Source organism: Macrobrachium rosenbergii, chromosome 4 (assembly GCF_040412425.1).
Source record: "Macrobrachium rosenbergii isolate ZJJX-2024 chromosome 4, ASM4041242v1, whole genome shotgun sequence".
In the NCBI taxonomy this organism is placed as follows: Eukaryota; Metazoa; Arthropoda; class Malacostraca; order Decapoda; family Palaemonidae; genus Macrobrachium; species Macrobrachium rosenbergii.
In genome coordinates, this window is record NC_089744.1 from 42,900,435 (window position 1) to 42,919,098 (window position 18,664).

The window sequence follows — 18,664 nt, forward strand, 5'->3', positions numbered from 1 at the left end:
CTCTCCAGCAGAAGTCTCATTTTCTGTAGTAGGAGGTTGTAAATTAGTAAACGAAATGGACCAAGAGGTAATTCATTGGGTTTTTACCTCTGACTTCTTTTTTTCTAGTTTCATAAACAACTGGAGATTGGCGACCATTAATGGACACATTGAGACTGAATACTTTGTGTCTGTCCCCATGCTTTTGGTTTTTCCGCTGAGACTGAATACTTTATGTGTCTGTCCCCATGCTTTTGGTTTTTCCAGCTTGGTTGTAGTTACTTTCCAAAAAGAACTATCAGATGTTTTGGTGGGCATGCAGGGACATTTTCTCATATCTGTAGATCCTCAGTCATGTAAGTTCCTTCAAGGTGTATTTACAGAGGAGGTATTGCTGGTCAAGGCGCTTTGTTTAGGCTCGTGTACAGTGCCTCTAAAAGTGTTCAGAGGGAATTTGTTGCCCATAGGTGGATGGTGTCAATTTTTAGGAGCTAGAAATCTTTTCTACTGAGTCACTGTTGGCCAATTATGTTAACAGTATTCCAAAGGCCAAGGATCTGTTGCTTCACCTGGCTCAATCTGTGTGCATTATGATTTCAGTCGACTTCCCTAACTCCTCCTCATTCTTATCTAGTGATGTGGTGATGAAACTTTACTTTGCAGGCTTGTCTGTCAGAAGACAAATAGGCAATTGCTTCTTGAAGAATTTTAGCCCTGAAGGGTAAGGGGTTTCTTTGTTAGGAAACATTTCCTCACTGGAGATTTTGTCAGAATAATCAGGCTCAATTGCAGTACAGTCTCAGCATAAGAGATCATGACTTCCAGCTAATGTTCATTAAATTTGTAAGTAAGCCAGGACTCATTGTTGCCATATTCTGTAGGAGGGACTCTGTACCCAATAGTTGACCATTTTATTTTTAAACCTATGTCCAGGTTTTGTTTTTTCCCTCTTGTTGTGTAACATGAAATAAAGAATTTTGACTAGAGCTGTTACACTTACGACATAGAATGGTCAACACTACACCTGGTAAACTTGCTAGATGTCAGAGCAGTGGAAAGAGCATCGAGAATGCCTAGCAGGTTGATCCATGCTCAGAAACAAACTCATTGTGAAAAGTTTGCTTCTTGGAGTGAAATGAACAACGTGATATTGGTTTGATAATTCAATCTGTGGAAGGACAGTGTTATTTTGGTGACTGGGGATTCAGAAAGAACAAACTACCTGCAGAGTGGCCATTACATCTGCAAGTTTGACAGTTACTGTGGGATTAGAGGAGCGCTCAAATGCAGACTTATTAGCATGCAAATGAACCATAACCACCAGTCGATTACTACGTCTTTGAGGGCCCTCAAGCTTGAGCAGTGAATGTGTTTCTTTAAGTTTGGCATGATTCAGACTCATAGGCGTTCCCCCTCTATCTACTCAAAGGAAGTATTGAGCAATTTCAAGCTCAAGAATTGGTTAGTGACTCCTGTAGAGCCCTAGTAGCCTCAGAGCAAGTGTTTTTTTAACTTTCTAACTCTGTCAGTGTGTCTCTTACTCTTCCATTAAGGGGAAAACGACTCAAAACTACGGAATTCCATGCACCTCCACTAACTTTTGTATCTCACACTTAACTGTGTTTAGTTAGATGTTTGACTGTCTCTTCCCAATCAGGGGTTTTCATAGGTATTGTGGGTTCTATCCTGAAGTGTAAAACAACTGTGGCCTTGTGTCAGAAGCAGCGGTTTGTGTATTGCTCAGGGTACCATTCTAGAGGAATTTTTAACACCTAGAACATTGTAGACACAAATTTTCTGTTTTCTTAGATATAGTGAAACTTTTTTGCTGTCTACTTTCAAGGTTATCGTTCCATACTTTCCTTGGTAATGCCTAATCGTTCCATACTTTCCTTGGTAATGCCTAATGTGCTATTAGATCTGGTTGATGATCAGCACGTTAAGGTGTTGGGATCAGGTAAGATTGAAGCACCTTCAACTCAGTATCAGTCTCTCTCTGGAATTTAGATGCAGGTCTAAATTTTATCTGCAGATTCTTTTGAGCCTTGGGGATGAGTTCCATTGATTTATTTACTATGAAACATTTTATTTATCACTATTGGCAGTTAAAAGAGTAAATTTATTGCAAGCTTTTTCCTTAAGGCTGTTGTAAAGGGAATGCTATTTTATCATTTTGCTCTAGAGCTGAGAATGATGTTAAGGCTAAGTTTTTCAGGGAACTGTAAGAATTCCAATTTAACCTCTTTGGTGGGGAAGAAGAGGACACTTCTCTGTCCTGTTGGGGCATTTAAACTTACTTGGATAGGTTAATCCTGGAGGAGGCAAAGTTAACCATTTGTCTTATGGTTTTGGCACCTAGATGTCTTTGTCAAAGGTTAAGCCTGGAAGAGGCAAAGTTAACCTTTTGTTTTGTGGTTTTAGAAACCTAGAACGTCTTTGTCAGTAGGCTAGTGCGTGAGAACTAGCTCCATATCTATTACCTTTATTGGAAAGTAAACTTCATTGTTATGACAGTTTGTTGGTTAAGGATGGGATTAATGCGGTGCAGTAGAAGTGCAATTTGGTTTTGCCCGCTCTCTACCTTAAGTATGCAGAATCGTGTTTGAAAACAGTAAAGCCCTTAGTCCAGTACTAGTAGCTGGTAGTTTTTTCCAGAACCGAAGAAAGAGCAACCCTTTAAGCTCTTTGTTTTTGATCTCAGGTTTTAATATTTTGGGGAGCATGAAGGTACATATTTTGTATAGGAGCATACCTTGGTATCATAAAGGTACTATATTTTTAGTGACTGTCAATTTATAGGGCTTTTGGACCCAGGCACAGGGGTCCAGTCACGCTGCTTCTTCCATGCTGACTGAAGAAGAAGCGGTTTTCTCCGCAAGGCTACTCATAGCTGCACACACATGAGGGCCTTGCACCCTAAATGGAACCTACCTTCTGGCAGCAGTATTACCCAGAGAGGAATCCAGATCAGGTAAGAATGTTTTTGGTCTTCATACAAGAAGCTCTTAGCTCACTTGGCTGAGCAAAAATTTGTATAGCTGCGCTACCCACTGTCCTTTGCTCAAAGTGGGAATCGGCTAATTTAACCCTCTAACGCCGAGCCTCTACTTACAAAAACGTCTCCCATATGCTGGCAGCGTTCGGGAGTTAGCGCCGAAGCGGAAAAAAAGTTTTTTCAAAAAATCACAGCACGCTTAGTTTTTAAGATTGAGTTCATTTTTGGCCCCTTTTTTTGTCATTGCCTGAAGTTTAGTATGCAACCATCAGAAATGAAAAAAATATCATCATATATAAATATTGAAATATATGACAGCACAAAAAAAATTTTCATATATAATTTTATACAAATCGCGCTGTGAGCAAAACGGTTAAAGCTAATGGGTTATTTTTTTTTCTTTGTATTGTGCACTAAATTGCAATGATTTTGGTATATAACAAATTGTAAAACGATCAAAGCAACACAGAGAAAATATTATCACAAAATGATACATGAATTTGTAACGTGCGGACGTAAAAAAATGTTTTTTTCAAAAATTCACCATAAATCGAAATATTGTACTATAGACTTCCCGTTTGTTGCAAAATGAAGGTAATTGATTGAATATTACTAGACTGTAAGTGTTTTAGCTTACAATTGCAGTTTTCGACCATTTCGGTCCAGTTAAAGTTGACTGAAAGTCAAATTTTTTCTATTTATCGTGATTTATGTGAAAATATTTCAAAACTGATAAAAGCTACAACCATGAGTTATTTTCTTTTGTGTTCTACATGAAATTGTGCACATTTTCATATATAAAAGTTTATGTAACGACTAATATAAAACGGTGCAAACATTACGACAACGTGACGAAAGAATTTCTGAGATGTTCGGCCGAGTTACCGAGCGGACGTAAGGAAAATGTTTTTTTCAAAAATTCACCATAAATTGAAATATTGTGCTAGAAACTTCCAATTTATAGCAAAATGAAGGTAAATGATTGAATATTACTAGAATGTAAGAGTTTTAGCTTACAATTGCGTTTTTCGACCATTTTGGTCGAGTTAAAGTTGACCGAAAGTTGAAATTTTGGCAGTTATCGTGATTTATGTGAAAATATTTCAAAAGTGATAAAAGCTACAACCATGAATTATTTTCTGTTGTATTCTACATGACATTGCACACATTTTCATATATAAAAGTTTATGTAATGACTAATGTAAAACGATGCAAACATTACGACAACGTGAAAGAATTTCTGAGATGTTGGCCGAGTTACAGCGCAGACATAAGGAAAAAGTTTTTTTTTTTTCAGAAATTCACTATAAATCGAAATATTGCAGTTTGTTGCAAAATGAAGGTACATGATTGAATATTACTAGAATGTAAGAGTTTTAGCTTATAATTGCGTTTTTTTACCATTTAAGTCGAGTTAAAGTTGACCGAAGGTTGAAATTTTGGCAGTTATCGTGATTTATATGAAAATGTTTCAAAAAACTGATAAAAGCTACAACCATGAGTTATTTTCTGTTGTATTCTACATGAAATTGCGCACATTTCCATATATAAAACTTTATGTAATGACTAATATAAAACGGTGCAAACATTACGACAACGTGTGAAAAGAATTTCTGAGATGTTCGGCCGAGTTACCGCGGCGCAGAGCGTAAGGGAAAGTTTTTTTTTTTTTTTTTTTTCAGAAATTCACTATAAATCGAAATATTGCACTAGAGACTTCCAGTTTGTTGCAAAATGAAGGTACATGATTGAATATTACTAGAATGTAAGAGTTTTAGCTTATAATTGCATTTTTTTACCATTTCAGTTGAGTTAATGTTGACCGAAGGGTGAAATTTTGGCAGTTATCGTGATTTATATGAAAATGTTTCAAAAAACTGATAAAAGCTACAACCATGAGTTATTTTCTGTTGTATTCTACATGAAATTGCGTACATTTCCACATATAAAACTTTATGTAACGACTAATATAAAACGGTGCAAACATTACGACAACGTGACGAAAGAATTTCTGGTGCGGACGTAAGGAAAAAATGTTTTTTCAAAAATTCACCATAAATCAAAATATTGTGCTAGAGACTTCCAATTTGTTGGAAAATGAAGGTAAATGAGTGAATATTACTAGAATGTAAGATTTTTAGCTTACAATTGCGTTTTTTTATCATTTCGGTCGAGTCATAGTTGACCGAAGGTTGAAATTTTGGCAGTTACTGTGATTTATATGAAAATATTTCCAAACTGATAAAAGCTACAACCAGGGGTTGTATTTTGCTGTATTTTACATGAAATTGCACACATTTTCATATATAAAACTTAATATAACGGCTAATATAAAACAGTGCAAAAATTGCGACAAAATGACGAAAGAATTTCTGAAATTTTCGGCTGAGTTACCGAGCGGACGTAAGGAAAAAGTTTTTTTCAAAAATTCACCATAAATCGAAATATTGTGCTAGAGACTTCCAGTTTGTTGCAAAATGAAGGTAAATGATTGATTATTACTAGAATGTAAAAGTTTTAGCTTACAATTGCGTTTTTCGGCCATTTCGGTCGAGTCAAAGTTGACCGAAGGTTGAAATTTTTTGTAGTCGACGTACGGTATATCCACTTGGCACCCAACAGACAATTTTAGTCAACGTATGATACGTCCAGTCCGCGTTTAAGGGTTAATAGTCGGTAAGGTTCATCCCAAATAATATAAATTTTCATAATGAAATTTCTTATTTTGATACTTACAGGAGATATAAGGTAATTTAACAGTAGGTAAGTATCCAAATAAGAAAATTTATTATGAAAATTTATGTATATTCAGAAGATGAAACCTACTCATATAGAACAAGCCCACACAGGGGCCATTGACCTGAAATTCAAGCTTCCAAAGAATATGGTGTTTATCAGAAAGAAGTAACAGGAGGTAAAGAGAAATATAGAAAGAAGAGATCACTGATTAAAAAATAATCAAAATAAAAATTAATAAAGAGATAAGAGTGTAAATTATTAAAATGCAAGGAGAATTGTATTAGGATAGTAATGCATTTTATCTTTGCTTGAATTTATGAAGTTCCAATTCCACAGCATCCTCAGGGAGATTGTTCCACAATCCAACAGTGTGAGGAATTAAGGACCTCTGGAACTGAGAAGTTTGACAGCAAGGCACGTTTACTACATATTGGTGCTGTTGTTAAGCAAATCTGGTTGCTGTCAGCAGGAAAAGGAGATCAGCGATCAGTTGTGAAACTGAAAGATATCTGTTAAAATACAACTTATGAAAAATTGACAGAGACCATCTGTCGATGGTCCAAGTCATAACTGTTAATATTAGGAAACAGAAGCCTACCACCACAAAAAATGCTGTTTAAAAGGAATAACTCTCTGGCAGAAGCAGACATCCACAGAGGAGAATGGTATTCTAGTAAAGGAAGGACAAATGACCTAAAACAGGTTGCATTTATTTTATCACTGGCAAAAATATATGAGGCCTTACGTACAATACCTAACTTTTTTGTGGAATTTGCTGACACTTTCATTAAATGTTTCTCCAAATTAAGATGTGAATCAAAAGTTACACCTAGGATAGTTACAGCTCCAGACTCATTCAGCAAAATCCCATCCACCTGAAAGGGAGGATGGGTTGGAAAATCTGTTTGAGATATGCTAATCAATAGTGTTTTTGTTTTACTGGAATTCAGCATCATAAACCACGGACTACACCATTCACTTATCCGTGCCATGTCACGATTGAGACTAAGGGCGGCTTCATTTCTCATAAGGGGAGACTTTACTACACCCACAAGTGTTGCATCATCGGCATACTGAACAATCTCGTTTCAAGGCCAATAACCATATCTCTCTTAAACATTAAAAATAACAGTGGACCAAGAACACTACCCGGTGGAACTCTGGACACAATAGGTCTTGGTTCACTAAAGACCCCATCAACAGCAACTCGCTGCTGCCTGCCTGTAAGGAAATCTTGAGGTAAACCTAAAGCACACCTGCCCACTCCAAGATTCTTTAGTGCTTTGTGATTTACTTAACTGAACGTATCAAAACCTATGTGAATTACTCTACACTCAAAACCATCAAGATTCTCATGCAAATAGCATGTCAAGTCTAAAAAAAGCATCACAGGTACCTCAGTAATTTCCTGAATGGTATCATTTCTATCTCTGTCCTGCCATCTGTCTTGTAATATTCTTGCTAAAGACTTTTTCACATGTTAACAAAATCTTTTAGATATAGTTTCATTATCATCCTACGATTCACGCCTATAGCTTATAGCAATAAAGATCATCCTAGAGCTATTTAATATAATCTTACTTTTGTTTACAATTTTAGTCCTACTTGATTTCCAAATCTTACTCAGCCTGCCCATTGTTTTATTTGGCTCTTCTAATCTTGCTAAATACCAGTTAAAAAGGATGTATATTGGATATCATTGTTCCCAAACATTTGAAAGATTCATCCTCATTAATCCTTTCTCCATCTAATGTTATGTCATCTTTTTGTGTATACTCTACCCTTGTTATCTGTATTTTTCCAAGATGTTTTTGACCACCAAGCCTATAGATACCTGGTACATTTTATTAAGCAAGCTTTGCAAATGTATTGGTGTTCTATTGATTCAAAAGTATCAACTGCATACTATGTCTAATCCTTCAGTCCCATCTCTGACCACTTTTTTCATTATAAAGCCTATGAGAAGGGCAAAAAGTATGGAATATAACATTCCCTTGTATCATTCCACTGTTTTCTGCAAATTCACTCGACTTCAACAATATTTACTTAGCATCTTTCGCAGATGATTTCTGTTAGCTGTTTATGTTTAATGGAAATGTCATACTAGTGAAGTAAGTGCAATGCTTCAGTAGATACCACATTAGTCAGGTCACCTTTCTTTGGTATCTTATTTCTTTATTGTAAGTTTAATTTTTTTGTAATTCTAGTTCAGACATTCGAGTTTCTAGTTAAAAGTTAGCATTATACTATGCATAGTATAATTTGTTCAGATTATCATTGCATTTGCTTTTTAATTTTAACACAGATGTAAGTCCCTATAATGAGCTCCTGTCAGATGTTCGATGGGATGAATTGATTGAACAGTTCAGGGCTGAAAATCTCAAGTTGTATCAACTATCATCACAGTCTGCATTCTCAGTTGTAGTTCAGGCAGGACTCTCAGCACTCAAGACTCCTCACTGTTATCGGGTAGGTGCCTTTGTAATTTTTCTTGGCTTCATGTAATAGAAACTGTCATAATTTAGCTTTAAATCCATCAGTCCCAAGTGAGTTGCAAATGAGATACAGCAAAATTCATATTACCTGGTGTACCAGCCTTTGTGCATGTTGAATGGTATACAGTAGAACCTCTTAAAACCGGCATTCTATGGCCCAGTAACTCCTGTGATTCAGCACGATTTTAAATCAGCCGCCATTAGTTAATTGGGCAGCCACGAGGGCAGTGGCACATATTGTTTACAACCTTTCTCAGAGTCTGCAGGATATTATCTGTGACTTTTCATCTAAATTTAATATCTTCATAATTATCACTGTTAGTTTCTTCATCATTTATTTTGATTGTAGAGGGTAATGAGATGACGAAAATAAAGGATGAATTTCGGCGATCACTCTGTGTATTTGAACGTCATCATAAAAGTAAACAAAGCACACTATCATATATTGAGGAAAATGAGCACTAAACATTTGCTAACTAAAGGGGAAAGATAGGAAATCTTTTCTAGCATAGGTGAAGACTTATGCTTGAGTTTCTTGCCTCTAGCATCATCTGATCTCATGGGTGGCATATCAGATGGGTAAATATACAGCTATATAAAAGAAATGATCAAGACTGTACCATCTACACACACTGTGCTGTCAGCTGTGTAGGTGATGCAGTCTTGATCATGTCTTTTATATAGCTGTATATTACCCATTTGATATGCCACCCATGAGATCAGATGATGCCAGAGGTAAGAAGCACAAGCATAAATCTTTATCTATACTAGAAAAGGTTTTCTATCCTTCCCCTTTAGTTAGTGAATGGCTAGTGCTCATTTTCCTCAATAGAAGGTAGTGTGCTTTCCTTACTTTTTTGATGGTGACATTCAAATGCATTGAGTGCTCTCCGAAATTCATTCTTTATTTTTGTTATCTCATCACCCTCTACAATCAAATAAATGACGAAGAAACTAATAGTGATAATTATGGAGATAGTAAATTTAGGGAATGAGTCACAGATAATATTCTGCAGATTCTGAGAAAAGTTAAGTACAGTAGTTGGCTTACGGTTAGGCTAACTTGGAAGTGTAGGCTAAATATGGTACATAAAGTACTGTACACTTATTTTAAAGAAAATTATACAGTATAAAGAAAGAGTCCAAAGATATAAAATATATGAGTTATAAAATGATAAAGTGAAAATAAAAATGATAAAAAGTGGTATCAGAACTTAGCCACATAGTAGGCTAAGTTGGCAACTAGGATAGACTGTATTTACATAGGGGCTTCATTTTTTAGGGGTGTATTCTATATTCTGGGATTTTCTGTGGTCTAATTGTTGCCTGGTCTCAAGGTTCCAGGATTTAAGAGGTTGGACTGTACTTTCCATCTGTCACCTTTTTGTGCTATCCATTGCTTTACTGTATGCCCAAACCTGTAGGGTCAGTTTTAAACTTCTCTTTACAAGCTCTATTGTGCCTTTATACCTACGAGAGATGGGGTCTTGTTCTTATGGAGGTACTAGCTACTTTGATATGAAAAACAGGTTTTGACATAGGGAAAACCTATTTTTGGTAGTCGCTGTTGAGTCCTTAAGGAGTTACCTTCCATGGGTCTGTAATAGCTCCATGGTGATCAAGCTAATATCAAAGAATTCTCTTTTAGTTGGAAGCCTTTCAGGAGCAGGTCTTTGTAGTGCAAAAGACTGGAGAAGGAAAGTGACAATTTCTATACTAGAGTCAATACCAGATCCATAAAGCAAGGGTTCTGTTAATGATGCCTTTAATGCCATTGTTGTAACAGCAGGGCATGTCTTCAAAAAGGTACATGAGAAAATTTAAGTGTTACCATAGAGATCTCAACTGGCCTCTCAGCATGGTAATAATTTAGCCATATCTTCGCATGGACTGGTGTTGTATAACCCTTTAACGCCGAAGCCCTATTTACAAAAACGTCTCCCGTATGCCGGCAGCGTTCGGTGAGTTAGCGCCGAAGCGAAAAAAAAGTTTTTTTCAAAAAATCACAGCACGCTTAGTTTTTAAGATTAAGAGTTCATTTTTGGCTCATTTTTTTGTCATTGCCTGAAGTTTAGTATGCAACCATCAGAAATGAAAAAAATATCATTATCATATATAAATATTGGAATATATGACAGCAAAAAAAAAAACTCGTATATAATTGTATACAAATCGCGCTGTAAGCAAAACGGTTAAAGCTAATGAGTTAATTTTTTTTAGTTGTATTGTACACTAAATTGCGATGATTCTGGTATATAACAAATTTTAAAACGATCAAAGCAACACAGAGAAAATATTTTCACAAAATGATGCGTGAATTCATAACGAGCGGACGTAAAAAAATGTTTTTTTAAAAAATTCACCATAAATCGAAATATTGTGCTAGAGACTTCCCATTTGTTGAAAAATGAAGCTAATTGATTGAATATTACTAGACTGTAAGTGTTTTAGCTTACAATTGCAGTTTTCGACCATTTCGGTCGAGTTAAAGTTGACCGAAAGTCGAATTTTTTCTATTTATCGTGATTTATATGAAAATATTTCAAAACTGATAAAAGCTACAACCGTAAGTTTTTTTTTTTGTATTGTACATGAAATTGCGCACATTTTCATATATAAAACTTTATGTAACGACTAATATAAAGCGGTGCAAACATTACGACAACGAGACAAAAGAATTTCTGAGATGTTCAGCCGAGTTACTGCGCAGACGTAAGGAAAATGTTTTTTTCAAAAATTCACCATAAATCGAAATATTGTGCTAGAGACTTCCAATTTGTTGCAAAATGAAGTTAAACGATTGAATATTACTAGAATGTAAGAGTTTTAGCTTACAATTGCGGTTTTTTACAATTTCGGTTGAGTTAAAGTTGACCGAAGGTTGAAATTTTGGCAGTTATCGTGATTTATGTGAAAATATTTCAAAACTGATAAAAGCTACAACCATGAGCTATCTTCTGTTGTATTCTACATGAAATTGCGCACATTTTCATATATAAAAGTTTATGTAACGACTAATGTAAACGATGCAAACATTACGACAACATGACGAAAAGAATTTCTGAGATGTTCGGCCGAGTTACCACAAGCACAGATGTAAGGAAAAAATTTTTTTCAGAAATTCACCATAAATCGAAATATTGTGCTAGAGACTTCCAGTTTGTTGCAAAATGAAGGTACATGATTGAATATTACTAGAATGTAAGAGTTTTAGCTTATAATTGCGTTTACCATTTCGGTCGAGTTAAAGTTGACTGAAGCTTGAAATTTTGGCAGTTATCGTGATTTATATGAAAATATTTCAAAACTGATAAAAGCTACAACCATGAGTTATTTTCTGTTGTATTCTACATGAAATTGCGCACATTTCCATATATAAAACTTTATGTAACGACTAATATAAAGCAGTGCAAACATTACGACAACATGACGAAAGAATTTCTGGCACGGAGTAAGGAAAAAGTTTTTTTAAAAAATTCACCATAAATCGAAATATTGTGCTAGAGACTTCCAATTGGTTGCAAAATGAAGGTAAATGATTGAATATTACTAGATCGTAAGAGTTTTAGCTTAAAATTGCGTTTTTTACCATTTCTGTCGAGTCAAAGTTGACCGAAGGTTGAAATTTTGGCAGTTATCGTGTTTTATATGAAAATATTTCCAAACTGATAAAAGCTACAACCATGGGTTGTATTTTGCTGTATTTTACATGAAATTGCGCACATTTTCATATATAAAACTTTATGTAACGGCTAATACAGAACAGTGCAAAAATTACGACAAAATGACGAAAGAATTTATGAAATTTTCGGCTGAGTTACTGCCCATGCGTAAGAAAAAAGTTTTTTTAAAAAATTCACCATAAATCGAAATATTGTGCTAGAGACTTCCAATTTGTTGCAAAATGAAGGTACATGATTGAATATTACTAGAATATAAGAGTTGTAGCTTACAATTGCGTTTTTCGACCATTTCAGTTGAGTCAAAGTTGACCGAAGGTTGAAATTTTTTGTAGTCGACGTACGGTACGTCCACTCGGCACCCAACAGACAATTTTAGTCGACGTATGATACATCCAATAGGCGTTTAAGGGTTAATAGATGATGTCTGTAGTTTTTGCACTAGGTACCTAGCAGTGTGTCCCATGATGTATGAAAAACTAACAGAATTAATAAAAATAAAATGCCAAATTGGAAGACGATTAGATAATTTGAATAGAAAGAGTTCAGTTAAGGGGAGCGTTTGAAAAAATAATTTTTTATTAATAACTCTGGTTTTTTTTTGCATGAATCAGTTTGAAATTTTGGCCATTGGTTAGTTTATGTATAGCGAAAAGGGCAGTATTCATATTTTCCTTCTTGCCCCCCCCCCCCATTCACAGGTATTATAGATTAGAATAAGGTTTCAATTTTTTTAAAATCTTTGATCGATTTCATGGAAAAATAAATCCCAAATATATTTTTGGGACAAGATAAAAAAACTCTTTAGTTTTGTAGATAATTTATTTAGCTTTCATTTGCTTTTTGTTTCATTGAGATAGGTGAATTCGTTACGTCTGAATTTCCATTTGAAGGTCGATAACTTTAGTTTTGAGATATCGGCCTCCAAAGTTTTATGATGACAATTTTTGCTTGTCTGGCCATTTATTTGCTTGTTGTCTCACACTTTGAGGTTTTTATGACAAATTTGATATGTTATATCATACAGTAAATCCCCTGTATTCGCGGTCTCATGATTCACAGACTCACGCATTCGCGGGTTTCTCTGTGGAACATATCAACCCATTATTTGCGGAAAATTCGCCCATTCGCGGTATTTTTCACTGAGAAATATTCACTAATTACTGTATTTTCATGTAATTTTCATGAATAAATGCACTTTTTGTGATAAAACTATTAAAATACTCATGTATAAGCATTTTTACAGGGTTTTTCTTGTGTTGAAACTATAAAAATGGGCAGTTCTAAGTGTTTTAGAGGGGTTTTAAGTATTCGTGGATTTTAGCTGTTCGCTGGGGGCTGTGGTACGCATCCCCTGCGAATACGGCGGGTTCACTGTATTGGTGTTATCTGTTATTATTATTTTATGTATATTGAATTATATTTTGTATATTTATGCTCCTGGTCCCCCTCTTTCCTCTCTCTTGGATGCCTCCATCTTCATGATGTCGTTTCTTCCTTTCTCTTATGGGACGTAGATGTTGTTTAAATTTTCTTGGTCTTGGCATGGTTTCTTCTGAACAAAGAAGTATTGCAAAGCCAAGAGAAATAAAAAAATTAGACTTGCAAAGTAATATAAGTGCGCTGAATGAAAAGTGTGTCAAAACACGGGCGAGGTTGGGCAGCGTGATGTCTTGCTTCATCGAGAGCTGAGCTGCTACTGATTGCCCAAGAGGGTACACTCCTTCACCCAACAGAGCCTCTATCACTTGCGTAGGATATAGTTGCCATATACCGCATTTAGATATTCTTCTTTGATAGCTAAATTGGAATTACTACCGATATACTGAAGTTGTTATTACATTATACGAAAAATGTAATTTTCTCAGTGATGGTAGGGTTACAGTTTTGGCTTATAACTCCAAAACTATTGGGAATTTAATAAAATTTTCTGAGAATATAGTCAAGAGGTGCAAGAGTCCGTATGTGAAATATCAGGAAAAATTTGGATTCTTCCAATTTTTCTTCAAACACTCCCCTTAAATAAATAAAACATACCGTTATTAGAAGAAAATTTACAAAAACTAACATATTATTATTAGAAATTGATACATTAAAGCCTCTATGTAACAAAATATCTGCAAAATTTAAAAAAGAATTAATTCAAGGAAGAATCATTTTATGGACGAAATATATATAAGATCTCTCTAATAGTACTCCCATACAAAAAATATGGAAAAAATTCAGGCAAATAAATGGTACCCACATTAAACCACCTAGACATGCCATATTAAAAGATGGGAAAAGTATACTTGATCCGAAAGAAATAAGTAATGTAATAGGAGAAAACTTAACAAAAGTAAGTAGTGATAATAATTTAGATAAACACTATAAGAGATATATATTATAGTAGAAAATTGAATATAGAAGAGTTGGAATATGCTCTCTTAAACAGCAATAAATCTTCTTCTGGAGGTGACAGTATTTGTTTTGAAATGATCTGCTACCTAGCACCTTTGGCAAAGTCATACTTTTTATAGTTTTATAATCACTTTTGGTTTTGAAATTTATTTTCCTGATGAATGGCATAAAGCAATACTGTAATTATTCCTATCCCTAAACCTGGAAAGGATCCCAGTAATGTAAATAATTACAGACCAATTTCTTTAAGAAGTTGCTTATGCAAATTACTAGAGAAAATTGTAAATGCTCAACTAACATGGCACATTCGAGAAAATAAAATTTTGACTCCTACTCAATTCGGGTCACAATGTGGCAGATCTACATTGGATTCTCTTTTTAACTTAGAAGACCACAATGAAGAGGATTTGAAGGAAAACAAATTACTATAGCCATCTTTTTTGACACTGAAAAGGCGTATGATACTACATGGAGATATACAATATTAAAAACGTTACAGAAAAAAAGCATCCATGAACATTTACCCAGGTTTACCCACAACTTTTTGATAAATCGCGCTTTTCAAGAATTGATGATGTATTGTCAAGTAAATTTCCACTTGAAAATGGTGTTCCACAAGGAAGCATCCTTAGTGGTACACTGTTTACTTTAGCAATTAATGACATTAGTAAAATCTACTTGTTTGGAATTAAAAGTAACTTGTATATGGAGGATTTTGCTGTATATTATTCAGCATCTCGAATAAAACATGCAGAACAAATCATTAATAAAAGCATAATAAAAATAGATGAATGGGCCTCATCTGTAGGCTTTAAATTTTCCGTAGATAAGACTCAAGCAATCATGGTTTATAAAAATAAAAAGTGGAAACAGTGTAAAAAAATAATTTAAAAATCAGAAACCATAGTATACCAATCAGCCAAATGGCAAAATTTTTGGGATTAGTATTTTATACTCACTTGAACTAGAAAGCCCATATAACATACATGAAATCAAAATATAAAAGAGCATTAAACCTAATTAAAAAAACTTTCGAACACTAATTGGGGAGCCGATAGATATACCCTTACTGTACTGAGTAAAGCAACAGTGCTATCTATCATTGGTTATGAAAGCAAAATATATGGCTCGGCATCAGACGCAGCCCTGAAAACGTTAGACCCAGTTCATAATAAAGGCCTTAGAATATGTCCATGTGTCTTTAGATCATCACCAAAGTCATCTTTACAAGTTGAATGTGGTGAACTCTATCTCTCTCTCCATAGAGAGTTTGTAACAATGAAGAGTTCTCTGAGAATTCAGACAAATGATTCTCCAACCAAAAAATTATTGGATTAAGAGATATATTTATAAATAGTCATCCACATCCTTTCCCAATTAGAAATAGAAGATTGTTTGATTGTATTTGAGTTACCTTTAATAGTAAAATTACCTCCTCCAGTGGCTGAAAGTTGATCAGACTGTTTTCGATGGGCGGAGTTACCTTTGATGAAGAGTTAAAATTAGAAATTCATTTTCGCTATAATGTGGTTGATTCCACAATAAGCTGTAGGTCCCTCCATGCTGTTAATCAGTAAAACTAAGGTATACTTAACTTTACCTCCTCCATGGAAAGTGAATTCAATAAGAATTTGTACACTTAAAATATTTATCAAAAAGTTATTCATATACCCTAGAACACCATAGACAAGATACAGTTGAACATTATAATCTGAAAAGGTCCACATTACACAGTATACAGCTATGGATCTAAGTCACAGTATGGAGTGGGATATACTGCAGTATCCCAAGACAAAATTTATCAGTTCTCTCTACTAGATAATGCCTCAGTATTTACAGCTAAGTTATGTTCAATAGCATCAGCCATAAAAATAATTAAAGAAGCCTCATTTAATAATTTTGTGATTTATAGTGACTCTAGAAGGGCTATAGAAGCCATTCAAAGTTACAATAAAAAAAATAATATTGTACAACAAATTAGGTTTCCACTCCATAAATTGTATAGTAATGGAAAAAATATTGAAATATGTTGGATCCCTGCCCATGTAGGGATTAAAGGAAATGAAGAGGCTGATAAAGCAGCTAAAGAAGTGGTCCGCTTGACAAGAGCAAATGTAAACATCTCTATTAGTGATTATATAAGATGGACAGAAACAATGATTGTAAGTAAATGGCAAAAAATATGGAATGAAGAACCTGGAAATAATAAATAAAAACTGATAAAATCCTTTGTTGGAAAATGGAGTCCATCATATCAGAGAAAGAGACACACACACAAGTAATTCTGACTTGTCTTCAAATAGGCCATACTCGTTTGATACATGGACACTAAATGCCCAGGTTGCAAAGTGTTGATAACTGTCAAGCATGCATTGTGTGAATACCAAATATAACCTTAATATCAAATTTTGGAAGTAGGTCAATAAAGGAAATTTTGTCAATCTTCTACATTTTCAGTAATACCAAGTTAATACCAATTTTAATGTTCATGAGCTGTGATTTCACTGATAAAATATAAAAATAAGTGAATAATAAAAATATGAAAACCTTTAGGGAGTCTATTGAATTTTAAAACGACTAAATTTAAAATGTTACTTAACTTATTCTGAATTTTAATACACTTTTTAGTGAGTATAAATGGAAACATGAGTATAAATGTATTATTGTGTGAGTGTGTTCCAGTATGAGAACATATGCCCTTGTGCAATTTTTAATTTCATTTTCATTCATTCATCATCATACCGGATAATGACCTATGTGGAAGGGTTGGCATGAGTAGATAACCGGGGACCTACCCGCCTACCCGCCCAGGCTGGGTTTTTTAATCTAAAAAACCTGGGTGGGTTTTTTTTAAAGTTTTTAGCTGTTTTCTGCTTCCATAATCCATTATCATTGTTCTGTTGTGTAACTTTTAGTTTGATACATAATTTAAAGTAGAACAAATATATTTACAACCCCCTTTTTTTAAATTGTGGAAGATAGAATAGTTTTCTAATCTTAAAAAAAAAGGCAGATTTTTTTTTACCTTTTTTAGCTGTTTTCTGCTTCTATAATGCATTGTTATGGTACTAGTATGTAAATTTTGTGATACATAATGAAGAGTAGAACAGCATAACCTAGAAACCCCTTTTTTTGAATTTGGAAGACATAATATACCTCATTACAATTGTACAGCAAGTCTCCTACTGCGAGATCAGTTTCTGAGACCTGTTGTATGTCAGATCTGTTCTTAAGTCAGATTTATGGTCAGACCAGGCACATAAGGTAATTGAGATTTAGCCTAGGCCTACTAAGTAAACTGAAGTCTCAACTTTTTGACTTTTTAAAGTACTTATATAGGCCTCACAAGTTTCATCATGTATGCCAATCAGCACATTTTCCTCAACTTCAGTATTTCATGTTGCAACATGTTGTAGTTATGATTATTGTATTCTTCAATCTGAGCTCACATGTCCCAGAATATACAAGCTATCAATAACAATATATAGCAGGTCAATGCAGTAAATGTTTCAATGGAAAAATAAAAACAGCCACAGTTAACTGTAATGAACTAAAAGAAAAAAAAAGTCAGAGAACTTAGAGAAGGAATGCATTTCAAGCTCAACAAGTTTTATCATGTACATTAGGCATTTGGCTTTGTGGTTTCTCTTTACTGTTACATCATCGTACATGTTGTATCTTGTTTTATGTAGGTAAAGTGGCATGATGGGTAAACAGACCCTAATTATTGTACAAGTTGCCGACTAACTTTAGTACTTTACTGCTTTGTAATTGTATAGTAAACTAGATTAAATAATTTTATGGTAGTTTAGGATATATTGTATGTCAGAGTACTTATTGGACACTACAAGACATCAAGCATGCAACTTAAAACCCACATCTCATACTTACATGCAACCTATAGGCAAATGATGATAAATAAATTATTAGATAGATAAATGATAATGGGGAAAGAATTGTTTGATAAAAGTTGCTGTCAGAAACTTAGGACTTAAGTTTCCCAAACTTTCCATAGTAAGCCTAAGCTAAAGAAGTCTTAACCCTTAAACGCCAAGCCTCTATTTACAAAAGTGTCTGTCGTATGCCGGCGGTGTTCGGGAGTTAGCGCCGAAGCGGAAAAAAAGTTTTTTTCAAAAAATCACAGCACGCTTAGTTTTAAGATTAAGAGTTAATTTTTGGCTCCTTTTTTTGTCATTGCCTGAAGTTTAGTATGCAACCATCAGAAATGAAAAAAAATATCATTATCATATCTAAATATTGAAATATATGACAGCGCAAAAAAAAAAATTCATATATAATTGTATGCAAATCGCGCTATGAGCAAAATGGTTAAAGTTAATGAGTTATTTTTTTTCTTTGTATTGTACACTAAATTG

General features: G+C 34.3%; 1 protein-coding gene across 3 annotated transcripts in view; it reads left to right on the plus strand.

Annotated features, from left to right (window-relative positions):
- The window catches only part of Kaz (Katazuke), a 117,975-nt gene that overhangs the window by 57,755 nt on the left and 41,556 nt on the right, over positions 1-18,664 (plus strand). For all 3 annotated transcript variants that reach the window (XM_067095754.1, XM_067095758.1, XM_067095748.1), the window contains one exon: positions 8,019-8,182. In XM_067095754.1, coding sequence (XP_066951855.1) covers positions 8,019-8,182 — 164 coding nt within the window. The remainder of the gene's footprint in view (positions 1-8,018; positions 8,183-18,664) is intronic.